General features: G+C 40.4%; 1 protein-coding gene across 1 annotated transcript; it reads right to left on the bottom strand.

The window, feature by feature from the left end:
• Nucleotides 1-1945: 1945 nt before the first annotated feature.
• Nucleotides 1946-22608, bottom strand: LOC113913477 (patched domain-containing protein 3-like). The gene is given in 7 exon segments (XM_035729338.1): nucleotides 1946-3535; nucleotides 3538-3741; nucleotides 3744-4334; nucleotides 8174-8319; nucleotides 19517-19638; nucleotides 20593-21079; nucleotides 22541-22608. Coding segments are annotated over 7 exon segments (2091 nt in total). The 3' UTR covers nucleotides 1946-3062.
• Between the last annotated feature and the right edge of the window lie 238 nt (nucleotides 22609-22846).

Here is a 22846-nt window from a genome sequence, read left to right as displayed (position 1 = left end):
GCCTCACAAGGCTCGTAGGGGAAATCTATGAGGCTTGAACCCTGGGGATCAGATTGAGATGGAGGAGTTGGGGTAGGGTTTACAGCAACTAGTGCTCAGATCTTGGCCAACAGCATTCTTCCTTGCAGGAGCAACCAAGTAGATATTGTAGCCAGTGGCTCTGCCCATCTGCAGAGCTGATTTGGTGGCCCTGTCTGGCCAGGGAGCAGCTCAGGTTGATTATGTCCCCGGTAAATGAACCATACACACCTTGGAGCCCATTCAATCCTTCAGCCTTGGCAGGAAAGCGAGCTCAAAGCCCTGCCTAATGCTGAATATAGCCTTCCGTCCTGCCAGAACAGGAAGCCTAATCAGAGTACCTGGGACGATGCATAGACAATCCTACAGACCCATATATAGTAGTAGCTGCACAGAGAGCCCAGCCAGTGGCTCTGCCGATCTCCAGAGCTAGCCAGTGGCCGGTCTGGTCAGGGAACTTGGTGGCAAGTTCTGCCTGATTCATGGACCCATCCGGCCAGTCACACCAGCTTTGGAGCCGGTTCTGTCACCACACCCAGGCAGGGAAGCAAATTCAAAGCCTGTCTACTGCAGAATATAGCCCACAGTCCCACCCAACCAGGAAGCCTAGTCAGAGAACCGGAGAAGCTGCGGAGCCCATCCTACATGCTCTAACCCAGGAGCCAACTTAGCAAGTTGGAGATGAGAAGGATATGTGATTGGAGAGGGCTAGAAATTCACTAGTGAATTTTAAATTAAAAAAAAAAACAAAGCCTTTTCAGAAAAACTCTGTGCCCAGATGACTTCACTGGTGAATTCTACCAAACATTTAAGTAAGAAATTGTATCAACCATACATCATATATTTCAGAAAATAGAAGAGGACTATTTACCAGCTCATTCCCTGAGGGTAGCATAACCCTACCCTGTTATCAAAACCTGAGGAGGACATTAGAAGAAAAGGGAACTGTAGACCAATATCCCTCGTGATCATAGGAACAGATATCATTGTTTGATAATGATATGATAAACAAATATGAGAAAACTAAGACAGTAATATATGAAAACACTAATATGCCATGACCAAATGTGAGTCATCTTAGGAATGCAAGGTTGGTGTAAATACTAAATAGTCATTCAACATAAATTGCCACATTCTCAGATTAAAATAGAAAAAATAACATGCTAATCTTAAGAGATGGACAATAATTATTTGACAAAATCAATACCCATCCATGGTAAAACATCTTAGCAAACTAGGAGAAAGGAACTTCCCCCATCTGATAGAAACAACTATGAAATACCTCAAGGTCATCATCATATTTAATGATGAAATTTTGAACATTCCCTCTAGAGTTGGGAACAAGGCAATGAGATCTGCCTTTAGTGTGTTTTCCCACAGTTTACTGGATGTTTTAAGCCACTGCAATGAGTCAAGTAAGAGATAAAGATTATATAAGAAGAAATAAAATGGCCTTTATGTGACCTTTACGTAATTGCACAGATAAAACCTGCTAAAGAAACTACAAGGATCTACAAGAACTGATAAATGAACCTAATAAGGTTACACAATATAATTTAGGTATGTTGAAATCAATTGTATTTTTATGTAGTAGTAAAAACAAAATGGAAAAGGAATTCAAATTTATTTACAGTGCCATAAAGATAAAAATACTTGGAAAGTAAATCAACCTGAACCTATAAGATATTCCTGAGGGAAATTAAGGAAGACACAAATAAATGGAAAGGTAAACCATGTTCACAGATTAGAAGATTCCAAATGGCTAAGATACCTATTTTCCCCCAACTGATCTGTAATTCACTATAACTGAGTCATGAACCCGGAAGGCTTTCTGATAAATTGACAAGTGATTCTAAGATTAGTATCTAAATGGGAAGAACGAAGACTAGCCAAAATAATTTGGAAAAGAAAAATGCTGGACCTATTATACAACCTAATTTCAAGATTTAATATAAAGGTTCAATAATCAAGGCACTGTGGTATTGGCTTTAGGATAGACAAACAGATCAATGCCCAGAAATAGAGCCACACATAAACTGTCAGCTGATTCTTTGACAGAGGTGCCAAATTAATCCTATGCTGAAAATGTAGTCTTTTTACTAATGATGCTGGAAAACTGAATGGGTAACTATTATGGGAAGATAATGAACTTCTATCCACACGTCTCAAAAAATACAGATCTATGGATCATAGACCTGAATGTAAAATTAGAATTATGAGCTCTGAGAAGAAATCATAGATGGATTTTTTTGTAATCTTGGAATAGGCAAAGACTTCTTAGAGAGGACACAGAAAACACTGACCATTTTTTTATGATAAATGATAAATTGGATTTCAAAACTTTAAAAATTTCATTTTATCAAGATACACCGTTAATAAAATGCATACGAAGCCCCCAGACTGGAAGAATAAATAATAAGTTATACTTTTACATATTAATGATCTAGGAAGTACAATGAAAATAATATTCCATTTATATTACAATGCATAAAATATTTGAATTTCAGGCAGAAACTTCTAACAATGAAACAAAAGGAAAAAATAATTGGAAAGTCATACCTTATGAATGATTGTATAGACCGTAATAAAGATGACAACACTTCCTATAGTAAAGATATTTTAATGTAAGCCTAATTGATTTTTCCAGGATATTTTCAATAACAATTTAAATGGGATTTCCAAGCCAAGGAAACATGCCTTTGTTTTTAGTTTATTGACTATTTCTAATAGTGCCCTGTTATCAGATTGGAGTGCGACAATCAGGAATTTTATAATTAGTCTTTGATTTTTTAGTGGATATTCAAACAGACCTTCAAAAAAAAGGTTAAGAATACTGGAATAAAAATTAGGCCATGAGCAGCCCCAAATACCATAACAAGAAACATCATCTTAAAAAATGTCCTGAAGATGTATGCTTTAGCTGCAGATAAAACACACACCCCTATTACTGTTGAAAGTGCACTTTGTAACAGTGGGTAGCCTAGCCCATACACTGCCTCAATTGCTTTTTGGTTTACTGACAGCTTAGAGCTGGAAACAAATGCCTAAGAAATGTGTGCAGAAAAATCGAAAGAAAACCCTATGCAAATGACAAGATTAACCATGGATATGGAATCGAGACTGACATTCCAGAATGCCAGGAGACCCGTTACTCCCACAATCGCAGATGCAGTAGCATAAGTTACCCACAAGGAACACAGTGGATGAGGAATTAACAATAAGGAAACAACGAACATAGCGGTTGATGCAACAATGACATTTCGAACAGTGTTTTCCAATACGGGGGTATACTGATCAAAATATACAAATGCCTGGTTATACACCATTAGGGGGATTTTGCACTTTTCAGCTCTGCTGCGTAACTGGGATAACACCTTCTTCTCATCGGCTGAAGAAGAAACACCCACGGTCTGAACGAAGCCCCGGGAAGAAATGATTTCATGTGACGATGAAATATTAGTATCAGACACAAAAAGTGGAAAACGTGTTAAAAAATTGGGCAAGCCGTTCATAAAATGTCCTTATCATTTACATCTTGCTTGCTGTTTTCCATATACTGCACATACTCTCGTAACCAAAACTCTGTGAGATTTTTATCTACATAGTCACTGTTTTCCAAATCTGCCAGACGTAGTTCCAGTTTTTGCCTAGCATCTTTATCCCAGTAGTCAAGAGGTTCAGTAACAACAACCATAACCCTGGGACCATAATCCAAAAAATATCCTCTTCTACATTAAAACATGGTGTGATGTAGGAATCGTCACTTGCCAAATTTCGAAGGTCTAAACCTTCCTGCACTTGGAAACACCCATAGATACTGCTCATGATGTACAAAATGTATATAAGCACTACAAAAACTCTGGACTCAGTGCTTGTGAGAAAAGGGCCAAAACAGTCTCGAAAGAACAAATTCATCGGATGGATATCAGTTTCTTGTTCATCCGGGAGAGAATCACATGGGAGACAGCAGGACCTTTTCAGTGAGGAACATTTTTGGTCAGGAGTTTCTGGCTTTTTCAACCAGCGTAGACAGACTCCTTCTCTGTTACCATCCAGAGCCATAAATGCTCCGAAACAGGTGATGTTATCGAAATAACAAAAGAGCAGGGTTGTTCCCGTATAGATGCAAAAGTATTGTATGGACCTGAAAGAGGTCATAATCCCTGTATAGAAGGCTAGGACGTTGGTGATGGTGGTGATTGTAATCGACACCGCCACTTTGGAATAGACACTGGACAGCCGCTGTTTTGTGTTATCCACGAGGCTAGTCTTCTGCCAGGCAGAAATCATTATGAACATATCGTCAACCGCAACACCTGTTAAAAAAGGGAAACAATCTTCATGCACATTAATACCCATTAAAAACTAAACACATAAACTCAAACCATCTTCTTTGTCCATCTCTTAGAAGGGGTCTTATTTATCTTGCCCAATCTGTGCTTTGATACTATTTTCCCAGTTGCTTTCTCTGGTTGCCTCTGAATCCACCACAGAATTCACCCCTTCCTCTGTAACAACTCTGTGCTTCGTACGTACTCCCGTTATTTGTACCTAGCACAGGATGCTCTACTCCTAGTCCTCATGTAGGGTGTTTTAATGACGAGTCAGGAAACTGTTGTGGGTGTTAGTCGAAGCAGGATTAGCAGTGTATCTTTGATTCCACTGGATTACTTGAGAGACCATTTTCCCTCATAAACCATTTTTTTAAATTTTTTTATTGTTATGTTAATCACCATACATTACATCATTAGTTCTTGATGTAGTGTTCCATGATTCATTGTTTGTGCATAACACCCAGTGCTCCACACAGAATTTGCCCTCTTTAATACCCATCACCAGACTAACCCATCCCCCCACCCCCCTCCCCTCTAAAACCCTCAGTTTGTTTTTCAGAGTCCATCGTCTCTCATGGTTCGTCTCCCCCTCTGACTTACTCCCCTTCATTCTTCCCCTCCTGCTATCTTCTTCTTTTTCTTTTTTCTTAACATATGTTGCATTATTTGTTTCAGAAGTACAGATTTGTGATTCAACAGTCTTGCACAATTCACAGCGCTCACCATAGCACATACCCTCCCCAATGTCTATCACCCAGCCACCCCGTCCCTCCCACCCCCCACCACTCCAGCAACCCTCAGTTTGTTTCCTGAGATTAAGAATTTCTCATATCAGTGAGGTCATATGATACATGTCTTTCTCTGATTGACTTATTTCCCTCAGCATAACACCCTCCAGTTCCATCCACGTCATTGCAAATGGCAAAATCTCATTCCTTTTGATGACTGCACAATATTCCATTGTGTATATATACCACATCTTCTTTATCCATTCATCTGTCGATGGACATCTTGGCTCTTTCCACAGTTTGGCTATTGTGGACGTTGCTGCTATAAACATCGGGGTGCACGTACCCCTTCGGATCCCTACATTTGTATCTTTGGCGTAAATAACCAGTAGTGCAATTGCTGGATCGTATGGTAGCTCTACTTTCAACTGTTTGAGGAACCTCCATACTCTTTTCCAGAGTGGTTGCACCAGCTTGCATTCCCACCAACAGTGTAGGAGGGTTCCCCTTTCTCCGCATCCCCGCCAACATCTGTCGTTTCCTGACTTGTTCATTTTAGCCATTCTGACTGGTGTGAGGTGGTATCTCATGAGGTTTTGATTTGGATTTCCCTGATGCCGAGCGATGTGGAGCACTTTTTCATGTGTCTGTTGGCCATTTGGATGTCTTCTTTGGAAAAATGTCAGTTCATGTCTTCTGCCCATTTCTTGATTGGATTATTTGTTCTTTGGGTGTTGAGTTTGATAAGTTCTTTATAGATTTTGGATACTAGCCCTTTATCTGATATGTCATTTGCAAATATTTTCTCCCATTCTGTCGGTTGTCTTTTGGTTTTGTGGACTGTTTCTTTTGCTGTGCAAAAGCTTTTTATCTTGATGAAATCCCAAGAGTTCATTTTTGCCCTTGCTTCCCTTGCCTTTGGCGATGTTTCTAGGAACCTCATAAACCATTTTATACAGATGCCCAAACACATCAAGCCAACATTCTGTTGCTTAAAATATAAGCTGGACTTATCTGTTCTACAGTTAGCATCTAACTATCAATGTGGTATGATTTGAGAGGGACCACATAGTTCTCTCTCTCTCTCTCTCTCTCTCTCTCTCTGTCACACACACACACACACACACACACACACACACACACACACACACACACACCATTTTCCTCCTACTTTGTTTTTGGTACCCAGAATGTCAGGATTTAAACTTACTTTCCCCGGTTAGGGAATTGTTAGTAAAATGCAAGTACTCTTGAGGTCAGACACACGCACCAAAGTCAATCTTAAGAATCCCTTACATATTAATGCCTACTAAGGTAATTCTTTTCCACAGGGATGTTTCACGACTGGTTTGGAATAGAGACGGCAGAAGAACATTTGAGGACTTTGAAATCACCACTGAAAACTTGGAAAGGGGGACTAGCAAGAAGAAAGGGGAATTAGTAAGGACAGCATGAGCATGTTGCTGAGAAAGTTCACCTCCCTCAAGCTTTCTACTAGAGTTGACACCTACTTCCACTCATGTATACTGATACAAACTCAATAAAATAAACAAGTAAATACAAAAAGTGGAATAAAATGCTGATCTTCATTTCAATTTGGGGGGATCTTCTCCATGGGAGGGTGCTAGGAATTGCAACTTTGCCTCTGATCAGATGTTCTATGGGTATGATCAAGAAGGCAGAAGGCTCTAAAAGAACGTAAGTCTACACAGTCTGTCACAAACTGCATCCCGCCATCCCATGGCTAGCGGCCTTGAGGATTTCAGTTGTAGTCAGCTGGACAAAAGGGAGAATCAGAAGTACTAAGGACCAAGAATGAACTCATCGATATTTATCAGGTATTTAAAAACTAGTTTTATTATTTATAGAACCTTATTCAGAAATTGTCCTCACACATTTCTTGCTTGAGTTGCTTAAATCACACACACACACACACACACACACACACACACAGAACCGTTCACACTCCCGTGAATACACATACTATCCAATCCTGGTTTACATTAAATCAATTATATACACCTTAACCATAGTTGTTATTGGCTGTGGGGGGTAGTGAGTGACTAAGTATAGCTGTGGACTAGACATCCAGTATACAGCTCATCACTGTCTGCCCTGGGAAACCAAATACTACTACTTCCAAGCTCCTTGCTTCCTCAAATATAAACACCTTTGTTTTCTCATGCTTATTATAAATTCTGAAAGTACAGGAAAATACAGAGAAAAATTTGAGCAACTGTAATTCCACCCTTCATTTTTACATATGTCCATCCAGAATTTGTCCTGTACAAATACGCCCGTACAACTGTATCTCTCTATTTCGAACACCTTGTTTCATAACCGGCATTTTTCTGGCAGAGGTTTTAGGTCTTATATGTACCTTACAGATCTTATAAATCTACCTCTTTCTAAGGACTGAATAGGATTCAAAATCTTAATATGTTATGTTTGAGTTGCCCAATCCCATGTTGATAGGGGATTAGATGGCTTTCAAAACCTTCCTGTTCTACATAATGCCAAAATGAACATAATTTTTCTACTTTTTAAGCACTTGTCCAATTACTAGGACAAATGCCTAGAAGTGGCATCAGTAAGCCAAAGGCATTCCCTGTTTAATTTTTAAGTCTTTTGATTTGTTGCAAAACTGGACTAACAGAAGGGTGTACCAGTTTATCATTGTCCCATAGCAGAATGAGTGTTCATTTCCATACAACCTTCCTTCAATCTTGCTGACATTTATTAATCTGGTAAGAAAACAAGGTGTCTCACTTTTGGTTTAATTTTCATCCCTCAGTTAATTGAGAGAGGAAATTATTTTTTTCTTATATTTCCAGGGATTCATATTTCGGACTTTTGGGGTGTGAACTGCCTGTTCATGTCCCTTGTCTGTGTTTTCCCATCTGGGGTACTAGACTTCTCTACCTCTAAGGACACATAATTCAATTTGACTTTCTTTTTTCCTGTCACCTCATTTTGGATCTATAGAGCCACTTAAATATAATTATTTTGCTTAATCTAACCTAAACTCCTTCCCTTATCTACCCTGCACCCCCACATTTACAATGTGTAGTCTCAACGTTTTGTTTTACTCACCCAGAATAAGAAACGGTGAATTTGCAACTAGGATCACAAATGGCACCCCAATGTCCAACATCAGGCCAAAACCGCTCACCACTGCCAAGGCCGCAGAAATCACTCCAAAGGCTGCAGCTCACATTTTGTTGCATACACAGTCACTCCTGTATATTTGGAGAGAAAAATCATGGGATCTGTGGTGGTAGCTTCTATACTGAAATTCCATCGGTTTATAGCATTCTCGACTTGGACACCTGGTCAGAAAGCTCTTGGGCAATCATTCCCATACCTGTCTACTGGAGACCTTTAACTCCCAGGCACCATCCCAGACCAAGTGGGAAAAAGGAGAGAGGGAACAGAGAAGTTATCTGTGCTTTTGCCAGACTTCCTGGGTGATTCTTCTGCAGCTGAGCAAGCACTACTCCCCACTGACTGGTAGCTGAGAACCACAAAGATGCACTAAAGCACTCCCGATGGTTAATTCCACTCTGCTCTTCAAAGGGTGTCAATGGAATACAACAGCAAAGGGAGGGCAAGCTGTAGCAGAGAAAGTACCCATACCCAGTGCTCTTTTCACCCAACCCTTGACCCCAGCTAGCCATAGATGCAATCCTAAATAGCTCCTGTATTTCAGAGCCAGGTTCAATATGCATTGTGCTTAGCAAAATGTAGAAAGACTCCTCCTAAAACATTTTCAGGATTCTTGTCTACTGCTGAAGTGGGCTCTAGAAAAGTTGCTACTAATTGCAAAAGAGTTGGAAATGTAGTCCATTTTGAGTAACAAAGACGTGCCTGTTTCCCAGAAATGAGAATATATAGACAGCATTTTAAAGTATGGATTCAGTACTTGACCTACCCAACAACCACAACATGACATTTTTTAAAAAGATTATTTATTTATTTATTTATTTATTTATTTATTTATTTATTTGTCAGAGAGACAGTGAGAGAGCCAGGGAGCACAAGCAGGGGGCATGGCAGGCAGAGGGAGAGGGAGAAGCAGGGAGCCTGACGCTGGACTCGATCCCACAACCCTGGGATCATGATCTGAGCCAAAGGCGACACTTAACCGCCTGAGCCACCCAGGGGCCCTCCACATTACATTTAAAAATATTGACAACCATCTCTGGTTTTATACCTCACTTGTTTGTTAACTGCTTCAAAACAAATGACTGATACTCGTCTCTAGATATTTTTAGGAAGAGAGAGAAACGAAGTTTGGATTGAAAACTAGGAGTCCACTATGGAAATGGAAGCACTGATTCTAACACAGCAAGAACACGACTAAAGACCTTTTACTGTTGTAACAATAAAGTAGCTAAACTTTCTTATTATGAAAAAAAGGTCTACGCCATGGCTGTATTTCACTTTTTTTCAGCCCACCGGCGCTAGGAGTTAAATTCAGGGCCCCAAATCAACCACATACGCAAAATTCCAGAGCAAAAGTAAATTGCTTTGTTAGAATAAAATTTGACTATAATGAATACTTTCTTCAAACACTACTGGCTTATAGCAGTTTAAAAGAAGAAAGTAACAAAGATGAACTCTGAAATCAGAAAGATTAAGGAGGATAAAAGTTACATATGACATTTATTTCCATTTCTTCTCTCAAGTTTCCGGATTTTTTGGTGTGAATTTTTCAGATGGGGGAGTATGACTTTACTTTGACTAGTTGCTCAGTTGACTTTCTCTCAATGACCTTTATTTTAATGTTCAATAGGCAATGGAAGAAAAGATTTGAAAGTGGAACACTGTAGGAGTTTGGTGAATACACTCGCAGATATTCCAGTCCCCCAGAAGGATTTTGCTTTAAGCAGTTTATCAGAATGACCTAGGAGAGTCTTAGAACCTTAGATTTCCTGGAACCTAGCTATGCAGATCCTGATTCAGTAGGTTTGTAGTGAAGCTGCTGAGTCTCTGTGTCTAAAACTTTCCTCATACGATTGCAGTGCTCAGGCCGATTTGGGCATCACTGGCAGCAAAATGGCCAATCTTCTGAATTTTTTATTCACTTAGCAGAGAAGGGCTAAATTAGAAATTACTGCCCTTAGAAAACAATCTGTATGTTTGGTGAGGGTTACCTTCCTTGAAAGGTAATGATGTCTCCCACGAGTAAACAATAATTTAGAGTGTGTTTGAGAAGGGAAAGATTTTCCCCAGATTGTTTCAGAAACTGATCTAATATTTGGGGTAAGTTTTGTCATTTCCAGAATGTTAGACAATTCTGAAATAGTCTAGAAGCTCAATATACCACTACTTGCTGTAGAATAAGGTTTAAATTAGAGCATAAACTTGAAAAAGTCTTACTATTGTTCACATGACTTCACTACAAGACAATAAACATAGAACCCTAAAATGTGTTCAAGTAAGGGTTCTGGGGGCGCCCGGGTGGCTCAGTCGTTCAGCGTCTGCCTTCGGCTCAGGTCATGATCCCAGGGCCCTGGGATCGAGCCCCACATCGGGCTCCCTGCTCCGCGGGAAGCCTGCTTCTCCCTCTCCCACTCCCCCTGCTTGGGTTCCCTCTCTCGCTGTGTCTCTCTCTGTCAAATAAAGAAAGAAAGAAAAATCTTTCTTAAAAAAAAAAAATACGGGTTCTGTGTGAGGCAAATGCATGCATGCAAGGAATAACCTTCATACGTAAGTATCTGACACAAGCAGGATAGGCAATGGCTTAGGGACTGTCTAGGAGGCCCCGCCCAGAACAGAGAGAAGAGATTCTCAGTGATAACAGAGGGGTAGGAGTGGGAGTTGTCCAAGGAACTTACAAACACATTCTTGGGGGAATTAGTTTTATTTGCGAGCCCAGAGAAGGCTTGAAATTGAATTGAATCATCGAACTGAACCATCATGGCAGCATCTGTACCTTAAGAATTTTCCTGCTCCCTTTCCTCTTCTCCCTGGGCATGCTCCAACCCAGGAGGCACCTTAGCAAGATGGAAAGTAGGGAGAGACGTGATAGAAGAGGGCTGGTGAGTCCCCTTTTTCCCCATTAAGGACTATCCCGCGCAGCCTGCTCTGGCTAAGAGTGCTGGGGGGAAACTTAGCTTCAAACCCAGTTACCCCTCTTGATTATTACATGGACACTGGCATTTTAATTCTGAATGGAGCGTTTTGTCTTACCTAAGAATGACCACAAAAGTCACAGGACCTGCCTGAGTTTTCGGGCGACAGAGGAAGAACTTGCTCGACCTACAAAACTTAAAGGGAACAAAGGGAGACCAAAATAAAGTTGCTGTATGTTTATACCTCATGAGTCCCATGTGTTCAGTATGTTGGTTACATCCACATAATGTCTTCAAAGAGACATAAATATAAATCATTTTCTAATTGCCTTTGGTATAAGATTTTCTGTATTACTGTCCATAATCATCTGTTGTTGTTTTTTTTTAAGATTTTATTTATTTATTTGCAGAGAGAGATACAGCGAGAGAGGGAACACAAGCAGGGGGAGTGGGAGAGGGAGAAGCAGGCCTCCCGCGGAGCAGGGAGCCCGATGCGGGGCTCGATCCCGGGACCCTGGGATCACGACCCGAGCCGCAGGCAGACGCCCAACGACTGAGCCACCCGGGCGCCCCTGTCCATAATCATTTGTGAAGAGAAGCAAGAATTGATATAAACTTGTATCTTCAGAACCAACTATCTAGTTGAAAACTCTAGTTGAAAACTTTCTCTAGTAGAAAACTTGTACCAAACCAGTTGTTGGTACCTTGTAGATTCCACACTAGTTTAACATTTTTTTTTTACTCTACCGACTTTAACAAGACTGAATTTTGTCTTTTCCCCTCCCCATTCTTCCTCCCTCTCTCCCTCCCTCCTACCCTTCCTCTTTAGTATTTTGGTTTGTTTGCTTTCTAGGGGATGTGGTCTTTCTTTCCAGAATAACAAAGTTGTGAGATAGTTTATTGACTCCAGAGAAGTACCCACTGTGGTTAACTCCCTTTACCTCCTGGGGCCTCATTTTTCTCTACCTTAAAATCTAGAGAGTTAAATGATATCATTTGTTCGAAACCAACCTACGCATGAGAATCAACTAGAGAAGTTTTTGAAATATAGATTTCCTAACTGAACCCACAGAGACTTCATTCAATAGGGCAGGGCCTCAGAATATGTGGGTTTAGAGATCTCTCTGTGACTGCTGAGAATCACTGGAATGATATAATCTGTGGGGTTCTTTCTACACCTCAATTCTTTTGTTTTGCTGATATTTTTCATATTTTGGTTGTCTGATCACAAGAGCCCAAGTCAACCCTAATGCCTAGATAACAATTTTTAAGCGCTTAACAAGGTAAACCCCACATCAGAACAATGAAGATACCTAAGTCAGTTAAATTAGAGATTAAATTTTTATATACTTAGAAGTGCTAGTTCAAGCTTATAACAGAAATAAGGACTTGTTTAGTTCTATCAGCATATCTGCCTCCAAATGGAATAATTAGTCATAATTGGCACAATATGTAAGATAAAAAACATACGCCAAATCAAACAAAACTGGCCACAATTTCTTTTTTTTTTTTTTGAAGATTTTATTTATTTATTTGACAGAGAGAGAGCGCACAAGCAGGGGGAGTGGCGGGCAGAGGGAGAGGGAGAAGCAGGCTCCCTGCTGAGCAAGGAGCCAGATGTGGGGCTCGATCCCAAGACCCTGAGATCGTGACCTGAGCTGAAGGTAGCCACTTAACCGACTGAGCCACCCAGGCGTCCCTGGCCACAATTTCTTTATGTCTTTTTACTATTCTCTCTGATTGCACCCTATGGCTAATCGGGAAAAAAGTTTAAATAATAAGAGTTTAGTGCTGGACGTCAGCAAAACCTGGAGTAGGAATTTCCCAAGTCTCATCACCCCTCCCAAGCCCCAGAAATATAGAAAAAGAAGCATATATTTTCAGAATTCTGTGAACTCTGAAAAATAGTCAAAAGCTTACAACAACCAAGCAAGTGTTGAATAAAAGAAAAGGTGGGGGAGCACTTCAAACTAGTAGGAAGGTTTTATAGTGAATTTACATGCCCTGTCCCTCTCCCTCTCCAGTGTGGTAGAAGTCATAAAGTGGCAGATGTGTTAAAGCGGCCACAGGCTCAAGGTGGCCACAGCATTAAGGCAGTGGCAGTCTTAAAGCCGTAACAGCTCATGTCACCAGTATGGAACCAATTCCCTGTTTCTGGAGGAAGCAGAGCAGATCGTATTCCTAAAACATTTTATGTCTGTTCTAACATGTTTGGGGGCTACCTGAAGGACTGATGCGAAGCACTCCTCTGTTTTGTCTAACTCAACTCAGGTTGAGAAAATTGGAAATGCCACAGGTTGAGTTAACAAACCTCAAGTGCATAGAGCAAAAGGTTACAGCTCAAAAATACAAAAGACCGCCGGTGGCTAAAGATGAGTAGCATTTCTCTGGGAATTTAGGACAGTAAAAAGCACTCAGGTATACTGGGGAATTTCGAAAGTTACTCAGGGCAAGATGTATGCTCAGAAAAAACCTGAGAAGACCCTAAGCTTTCACCTAGGGCTGATCCCTAGGCACAGTGTAAGCCTTGCTAAGTGCTGAAGGAGGGTCCAGGCATAGAACCACTTTGCAAAAAGTGGGAGAGCTCCTGGCATCCAAGGAAGTCTATGTCAAGACACTAGCTAAGGCGCCTGGGTGGCTCAGATGGTTAAGCATCTGCCTTCGGCTCAGGTCATGATCCCGGGGTCCTGGGATTGAGTCCCGCATCGGGCTCCCTGCTCCTTGGGAGCCTGCTTCTCCCTCTGCTTCTCTCTCTCTCTCTCTCTCTCCCTCTCTCTCTCTCCCTCTGTCTCTCATGAATAAATAAATTTAAAAAAAAGACACTAGCTAAACACAAGCTAAGGTACAGAAACTTCAGTGACTACAAAAACAAGAATTACAGTCTTTACAATAATAGTTTGAGGAAATCACTAAGAAAATGGACTACTGCAGACTTAAATAAACACATTAAAAAACAACAGAAAACTCTAGGGAAGGGGGAATCTGATTTCCAGTTACTACGTTATGACAGCCAAATGCCCAGTTTTCAACAACAACAACAACAGCAAAAATCACAAGGTATACAAAGAAAGAGGAAAGTGGCTCAAAATATGTTTGAAACAAAATAAATCAACAGAAATAATCCTTGAGTAAAGACAGAGATAGGACTTAACTAAACAAACACTATAAACACTGTTCTAAATATGCTGACAGAGCTAAAGGAGAGCACTGATAAGGAAATTAAAAAAATAATGTTTAAATTTATAATAATAAATTAAAATAATGTTATGCTTAAGATTTATTTATTTGAGAGAGAGCAAGAGAGTGAGTGGGGGGAAGGGCAGAGGGAGAGAATCTTCAAGCAGACTCCACATTGAGCACAGAGCCCGCTGTGGGGCTCAATTTCACCACCCATGAGATCATGACCTGAGCTGAAACCAAGAGTCAGACACTTAACCAACTGAGCCACTCAGGCGCCACCCTATTTGTGTGTTTTTGAAGTTAAGCTGGTATCAATTTAATGTAGATTGTTTAAAATTTAGAATTATATGAATCTCCATGGTAAGAAAATCTCACAAAGTCATTGCCAAAGGAAATGACAAGAGAATCAAACAGCTCACTAGAAAAATGGAAACTAAATATTCAAGAGGCATAATGGATGAAATGAGGGACAAAAAGCTATAAGATACACAGAATGCAAAGAGCCAAATAGCAGAAGTCTTTTCTTGTCAGCAGTTACTTTAAATATAAATGTATTAAACTCTCCAGTCAAAACGTAGAGATTGACAAAATGGATAAAATAACATGATTCAACTATCTGCTGTCTACAAGAGACTCACTTTAGATCCAAAGACATAAACAAATGGAAAGTTAAAGGATGGAGAAAGATGTTTCATATGAATAGTAACCAAAGGACAGCAGGGGTGGATATACTAATATGAGACAAAAGAGATTTTATTTTAAAAATGGTTAAAAGAGACAAAGAAGGACATTATATATTGATAAAAAGGCCAATTCATCAAGAAGATAGAAAAACTACAAACATACATGCGCCACCAATAGAGACCCAGAATACATGAAGCAAATATTGACAGACTTGTAGAGAGAAATAGGTAGCTCTACAGTAATAGTTGGAGAATTCAGTATACCATTTTCTTTTTTTTTAAAGATTTTATTTATTTATTGAGAGAGAGAATGAGAGAGAGAGAACATGAGAAGGGGAGGGTCAGAGAGAGAAGCAGACTCCCCGCCGAGCAGGGAGCCTGACGCGGGACTCGATCCTGGAACTCCAGGATCACGACCTGAGCCGAAGGCAGCCACCCAACCAACTGAGCCACCCAGGTGCCCCAGTATACCATTTTCAATAATAAATAAAACACCTAGGCAGATAATCTATAAGGAAACATAAGAAATGGACAACACTATAAATCAGTTAGACCTTACAGAGATATATAGAACACTCAACCCAATGATAGCAGAATTCTCAAGTGCACGTGAAACATCCTCTGGAATAGATCATATGTTAGGTTACAAAATATGTCTGAAAATGTAAAAATATTGAAATTACACAAAGTATCTTTTCAACCAGCAATGGAATGAAGCTCCAAATCAATAATAGAGGGAAAACTGGATAATTCAAGATATATGGAAATTAAACAACTAATGGGCCAAAGAATAAATCACACAGGAAATTAGAAAATACTTAGCAACAAATGAAAAGAAATACACAGTATACCATATCATAATTTACTGGATGTAGCAACACCAGTGCTCACAGATAAATTTATACTACATTAAAAAAAGAAAAAGGATCTTAAATCACCTTATGGTGATTTCTAGACATTCTGTAGAAATAGAAACAAAACAAAACCCAAAGCTAACAGAAGGAAGGAAATGAAAAGATTAGAATAGAGAAAAATAAAACTGGAATAGAAAAACAAAGGAGAATGAACAAAAGTAAAAGTTGGTTATTTAAAAAAATCAACAAATTGACAAACTTTTATCTAGAGTGACGAAGAAAAAGAAGATCCAAATAACTAAATCAGATATGAAAGTGAAGGCATTACTACTGATTTTAGAGAAATAGAAAGGATTATAAAAAATACTATAAACGACTTACACCAACAAATTAGATAACCTAGATGAAATGCACAAATTTCTAGAAACTCACAAAAGACCTAAACTGACTCAAGATGAAATAGAAAATCTCAACAGACATGTAACAAGTAAAAAGATTGAATCGGGAATCAAAAACCTCCCGACAAAGAAAAGTCCAAGACCAAATCATTTCACTGGTGAATTTTACTAAACACGTAAAGAAGAATTAACACCAATCCTTCTCAAATCCTTCCAAAAAATTGAAAAGGAAGGAACACTTCCTAACTCATTCTATGAGGCCACATTACACTAATACCAATGCAAGACAAAGACTACAAGAAGACTACAGATCAACATCTCTTATGAATATGGATGCAGATATCCTTAATAAAATTCTAGCGAACCCAATTCAATAGAACATTAAGAGGATTATACATCATGACCAAGTGGGATTTATCGCAGCGATGCAAGAGTGGTTCAACATGGGAAAATCAATCAGTGTAATACACCACACTAATAGAGCAAAGGATAAAAAGCACATGATCATCTCAATAGATGCAGAAAAGGCATTTGACAAGATCTAATACCCATTTATGATAAAAAAAAAAAAACCTCAAGAAACAAGGAATAGAAATGAACTTCCTCAAAATGATAGGGGCATTTATGAAAACTGCAGAGCTAACACTATAGTCAATAGTGAAAGATTGAAAGAGTTCCCTCTAAAGTCGGGAACAAGATAAAGGTGCCCATTTTCACCAATGGCATTCAACACTGAAGTAGAAGTGCTAGCCAGAGCAATGAGATAAGAAATAGAAATAAAAGGAATTCAAACTGGAAATGAAGAAGGTAACTATTCCTTTTTACATGATTACATGATCCTATATCTGAAAATTCCAAAGAATCCACAATCAAACTAATAGAGTTAATAAACAAATTGAGCAAAGCTGCAAGATACAAGATCAACACACAAAAATCAGTTGTTTCTATTTGTGTGCAATCAACAATCCATAAATGAAATGAAGAAAGCAATTCCATTTAAATAGTGTCTAAAATAATAAAATATTTAGAAATAAATTTAAACAAGGAAGTGAAAGACTAAAAATTACAAAAATTTGGTAAAGAAACTAAAGAAGACCTAAATTAATGGAAAGAAATCCTTAGTTCATGGGGAGGAGGACAGTATTGTTAAAATGTCAATCACACCTAAAACAACCTATAGATTCAACACACTCTTTCTTACAAAATTCCAATTGGCCTTTTTTCTTAAGAAATGGAAAACCCAACCCTCAACTTCCTACGGAATTGCAAGGATCCCTGGATAATCCAAACTAATCATGAAAAGGAAGAAAAGAACTGGAGGACTCTGATTTCCACAACAAAGCTACAGCAATCAAAAGAGTGTGGTACTAGCAAATCAACAGACTTGTAGGCTAATGGAATAGAATTGAGAGTCCAGAAATAAACCCATACGTCTACAGCCAATTGATTTTTGACAAGGATGCCAAATCCAACCAACTTGGAAAGAACAGTCTCTTCAACACATGGTACTTGGACAACTGGATTTCCATATGTGCAAGAATGAATTCCATATGTGAGTAGAATGACCTCTACTCACACCGTATACAAAAATGAACTAAAAGCTGATCAAGGGCGCCTGGGTGGCTCAGTTGGTTAAGCGACTGCCTTCGGCTCAGGTCATGATCCTGGAGTCCCAGGATCGAGTCCTGCATCCGGCTCCCTGCTCAACAGGGAGTCTGCTTCTCCCTCTGACCCTCCCCCCTCTCATGTGCTCTCTCTCTCTCATTCTCTCTCTCTTTCAAATAAATAAATAAATCTTTAAAAAAATAAAAAAATAAAAGCTGATCAACAACTTAAATATAAGAGGTAAAACCATGAAACTCTTAGAAGGAAACACAGGGAAAATGTGCATGACCTTGGACTTGTCAATGGATTCATAGATGTAACACCAAAAGCATAAGTAGCAAAAAGAAAATGATAAAAGACAAATTGGATTTCATCAAAATTAAAAAATCCTGTGCATTAAAGACATTATCAAAAAAGTGAAGAGACAGTACATGGAAGTGGGAGGAAATATTTACAAGTCATGTATTTTTTTTTTTTTTTTGAGAAAGAGAGAAAGAGAAAGATAGCAAGAGCATGAGCAGGGGAGAGGGGCGGGTGGGGGGAAGAGAAAATCTTAAGTAGGCTCCACACCCAGCACTGAGCCTGACGAGGGGCTCGATCTCACAACCCTGAGATCATGAGCTGAGCTGAAACCAAGAGTTGGGACGCTCAACCAACTGAGCCACCCAGGCACCCCTAGAAATCATATCTCTGATAAGGGTTTAATATCCAAAATACACAAAGTACTCATCAACAACAGGACTCAACAACCGAAAGACAAATAACCCAATTAAAAAATGGGCAAAGGACTTGCATAGACATCTCTCCAAGGAAGATAGGCAAATGGCCAATAAACGCATGAAAAGATACTGAACATCATCAGTAATTAGGGAATTGTAAATCAAGCCACACTTTGCCACTACTAAGATGGCTATAATCAATAAAACAAAAAGTAACAAGTGTTGGTGAGGATGTGCAGTAATTGGAACCCTTATACATTGCTGGTAGGATATAAAATGGGGTAGCCTCTGTGGCAAGCAGTTTGGCCGTTCTTCAAGGAATTATCATACAACTCACCAATTCAACTCTTAGGTATATACTGAAAGGAATTGAAAACAGGAGCTCAAACAAATATTTGTCCACCAGCATTATTTACAATAGCCAAAAGGTGGAAACATTGCAAGTGCCCATCAACAGACAAGTGGATAAACAGTGCTGTTTATACACGATGAAATATTAGTCAGTCATAAAAAGGAATGAAGTTTTGATGCAAGCCACGTCATAGCTGAACCTTGAAAACATTGTGCTAAGTGAAATGAGCCAGTTACAAAAGAACATATATTGTATGATTCCACTTATATGAAATCTCTAGAACAGGCAAATTCATAGGGATAGAAAGTAGATGAAGGTTAACCGGGACTGGGGCCGTGGAGGGTTACTGCCTAATGCTTATACAAATTCTGTTTGGGGTGATGGAAAATGTTTAGAAACAGATAGTTGTGACGGTTGCACGTTGAATCTAATTCAACGGCTGACAGTGTGAATCTGATTAATGCCACTGAAAAATGATTGAAATGACATATTTTATATCTTTTATATGTATTTCATTGCACGCAAATAATTTTTAAAAAGAGTTAAACAACCAGTAAAGCTGTTTTACCTGTAGCATGATGCGACTGCAAATAATATGATTAGCACGTATGCCAAGTGCAACAAAGGGATCACGTTCATAGAAGTTGCTTCAAATTCTAGTTGTCTGGAAAGTGACGTGAAATAGACCACCTGCCACAAAAATATACCCAAGTAAATAACTTTTCACTCCAATATCTGTGTGTGTTACAAACACTACTGAAACACTATAGCTTATTCATTGAAACAACAGGTTAAAATTTAGTAAAAGATCAAAATATGTGAACTATGACTTTAGAATAAAGAAGGCAACATAGATATGCTTCTTCCCGCAAATCCCTGCCATGCTTTCCAAAGTTTCTTGCAAAAACCCGAAGTTTGAAACTCCTGACTATACAAAATCTGAGTTCTGTATGAGACCGTGAAGTCATTAACAGCCACAGAAAAGTGTCACTTTTTCTAAATTTTATTAGGTTGTTATCTTTTACTATTTTAATTGCATTGATATTTCAGAAAGATCTAGCATTCAAAGGCTTTTTCCAGTAGTTGTCTCACTCTGACCAGGCTTATTCACAAGTACTAGTAGGCTTGCTGGCCCAACGTTACCGAATAGTTAGCATGTGCCTGGCACTATGCGATCACTTACTCGGAAAATGCTAAGCTAGTTCTCTTTTCAAAAACAGCATGGAACTTCTGCTTAAGGGTGGTTTTTTTTTTTTTTTAATTTTATTTTTTATTTCACTGAAGTCCAAACAAGTTTTGGGGGCTCCCCCAAACAGCAGAGACTTTAACTAAAAGTAGGAATTTCAAAGTCATTTGACTAGGAAACCTGATGGTCAATGTCTGTATGGAACAGACCTACGTTGAGGATGTAGGATTTGTGTTTTCCACCAGAACATTACTAAGGATTTAAGATTTGTGGCATCTTTGATGTGTGAGATTAAGGACTCTGGACTCTGGATTAAGTACCAAATAGAGTAGAGCACTCCCAGCTTCAAGCCAAGGACTCCCTCAATCAGGGAGTGCTACTGCTATGATCCTTGGAAGGAGTGTCCTTATTCCTCCCACCTTCTCCTGGCCTCCCTATCAAGCCCAGCCACCAGGGACCTGGATCTTCTTCAGGGCCAGACTCGTTTCGATGTTGCTAAATTGGTCCAGGAAATGGATCAACCACATCTTGCTAAGCTCGTTGATCTCTCCATCCTCAGTCTTCAGGTAGTACAGAAGCCACATGGCTTTGGCTTTCACGAGTAACTGGTTCCTTCCCGTCCTCTTGCCTGAAAGGGTTCCTCCAATGGTGCCGGCCAGGTAGATGGGCTGACCTGTTTGGTTGAAGATTGGGAAGGTGATGTGTCTCAGGTCGAGGTTCTTGTTCATCTGCCAGGCAGCCAGGAGTGGGTTGGAGGGCACGCAGAGGCCCTGGTTCTTAGTGCACACCTGACTGTAGCGGATCTGGGTTCCGTTTTCCTCTGTCACATACAGATCCTGTACCACGTCCTTCAGTTTACCAATTTCCTCTAGGATTTCTTGTTCCAGCAGTGAGGCCGTGTTGGAGACTGCCAGAATACAGGCGAAATTGACTTCGGTGCTCTTCCTGGAGATGGAGAAGCGGTAAGAGTCCTTGCCGGTAACATGTCCCTGCACAAAGCGCCGCTCAGCTTTGGCCGGGCTCCCTATGGGGGTGTACTTCTCCTCGAGGTTTTCTTCTAAATCCTTGGGCCAGGGGCGCCTGGGTGGCTCAGTTGGTTAAGCGATTGCCTTCGGCTCAGGTCATGATCCTGGAGTCCCGGGATCGAGTCTCACATCAGGCTCCCTGCTCAGCAGGGAGTCTGCTTCTCCCTCTGACCCTCCCCCCCTCATGTGCTCTCTCTCTCAAATAAATTTAAAAACAATCTAAAAATAAAAATAAATAAATAAATCCTTGGGGCAGTAAATCGAGGTAGTGCCCAGAGCAGCCGTCAGCAGCATGGGTGCCAGCAGGAAGATCCAGGGGTGCGAGCCCACCTCCCACCCCAGCCTTCCGAAGGCGTGGGAGAGGGGCGCCTCTAGGCAGTTGGTGTGGCAGCGGGGTCTCTCCGACAACTGATTTTCTGACCGGGGAGCCGGCCGACTTGAACGTCCCCGCACTGACACCGACTGGGATTGGGACGCTCAAGGGACTGCATGCTCTGCCGGGAAGCCCAGTTCAGCTCCGGTTCCCGCCTCGCCTCCGCCTCGGGCCAGGCCTCTGGCACCACCCGTGGAGGGACTAAGGCTCACTTTCAGCAAGGAAAAGCAACGTTCTCAAACTGGACAGCTGATGAGACCGCAGCTACTGGGGGGGAGCAACGGCTTCCTGGAGAAATTCTACCGGAGTCTGTTTGACTTCTGGCGGTTCACGCCCGGAGCCTGGAGGCGTGGTTGGGGATCACGTGTTTTTGTTTTTGTTTTTTTTTAGGATTTTTATTCATTTATTTGTGAGAGAGAGAGAGAGAGAGAGCACAAGCAGGGGGAGCAGTAGAGGGAGAGGGAGAAGCAGGCTCCTCACTGAGCAAGGAGCCCGATGTGGGACTCGATCGCAGGACACTGGGATCATGACCTGAGCCGAAGGCAGATGCTTAACGACTGAGCCACCTAGGCGACCCAGGGATCACGTGTTTTGACCCATAGCCTCACTAGCCCCAAATTTGTCTGGGGCATGCCTGTGCCCTCGGGAGTCTAGTTAACACAGAAACACTTCCTAAAGGTGAGTAAGATGCGTGCCTGTTCTACAAGACTTACATTTTATTGGGGGAATTTGGTTTGTACACACACACACACACACACACACACACACACAAGTGTCCTAACCTTTCTGGGATCATCCAGTAACACAGTTATTGGCTAAGGTGAACCTGGTACACTTACTTTATTATTTTTATTAACTACAAAGCTAAAATAGACATTCGCCTTGTAAACGGTTAGAAGTCAATATGTAGAATGAGAAGTGAGTGTTTATCTTTGGTCTGTTCCACAGTTCCCAGGATGGAGGGACCCCTGTGTTCATGTCACCTTTTTTATGAAAGTCCTCACCTACCTTTTAACATGCAGGAACTGAAAGGCAGGTGGTGAGCGGTTCCTAGAGTTAGGAGAATTGCTTGCCATGTTTTCCATAGTTGGCAGTCACCTAGCATTAATTGTGATTGTGTTTTTCTGTGGGGAGTTATGGCATTTTACCGAAATCTCCAGATTGTAAGAATACCAAGGCCAAGAGTTTAAGGAAGATACCTTTAACAGTATTTTAAAGGAGAAAGTAATAAGAGATACTGTTAAGTTGGCTTTACAGAAAGTCATTGCTTAAGAGTGACATTAATAACCACAAGATGGCACACAGTTTCTATTG

This window comes from Zalophus californianus, chromosome 9, assembly GCF_009762305.2.
Source record: "Zalophus californianus isolate mZalCal1 chromosome 9, mZalCal1.pri.v2, whole genome shotgun sequence".
Taxonomy (NCBI): Eukaryota; Metazoa; Chordata; class Mammalia; order Carnivora; family Otariidae; genus Zalophus; species Zalophus californianus.
Note: the sequence above shows the minus strand (reverse complement) of the source record. Positions and strands in the feature narration are given on the sequence as shown.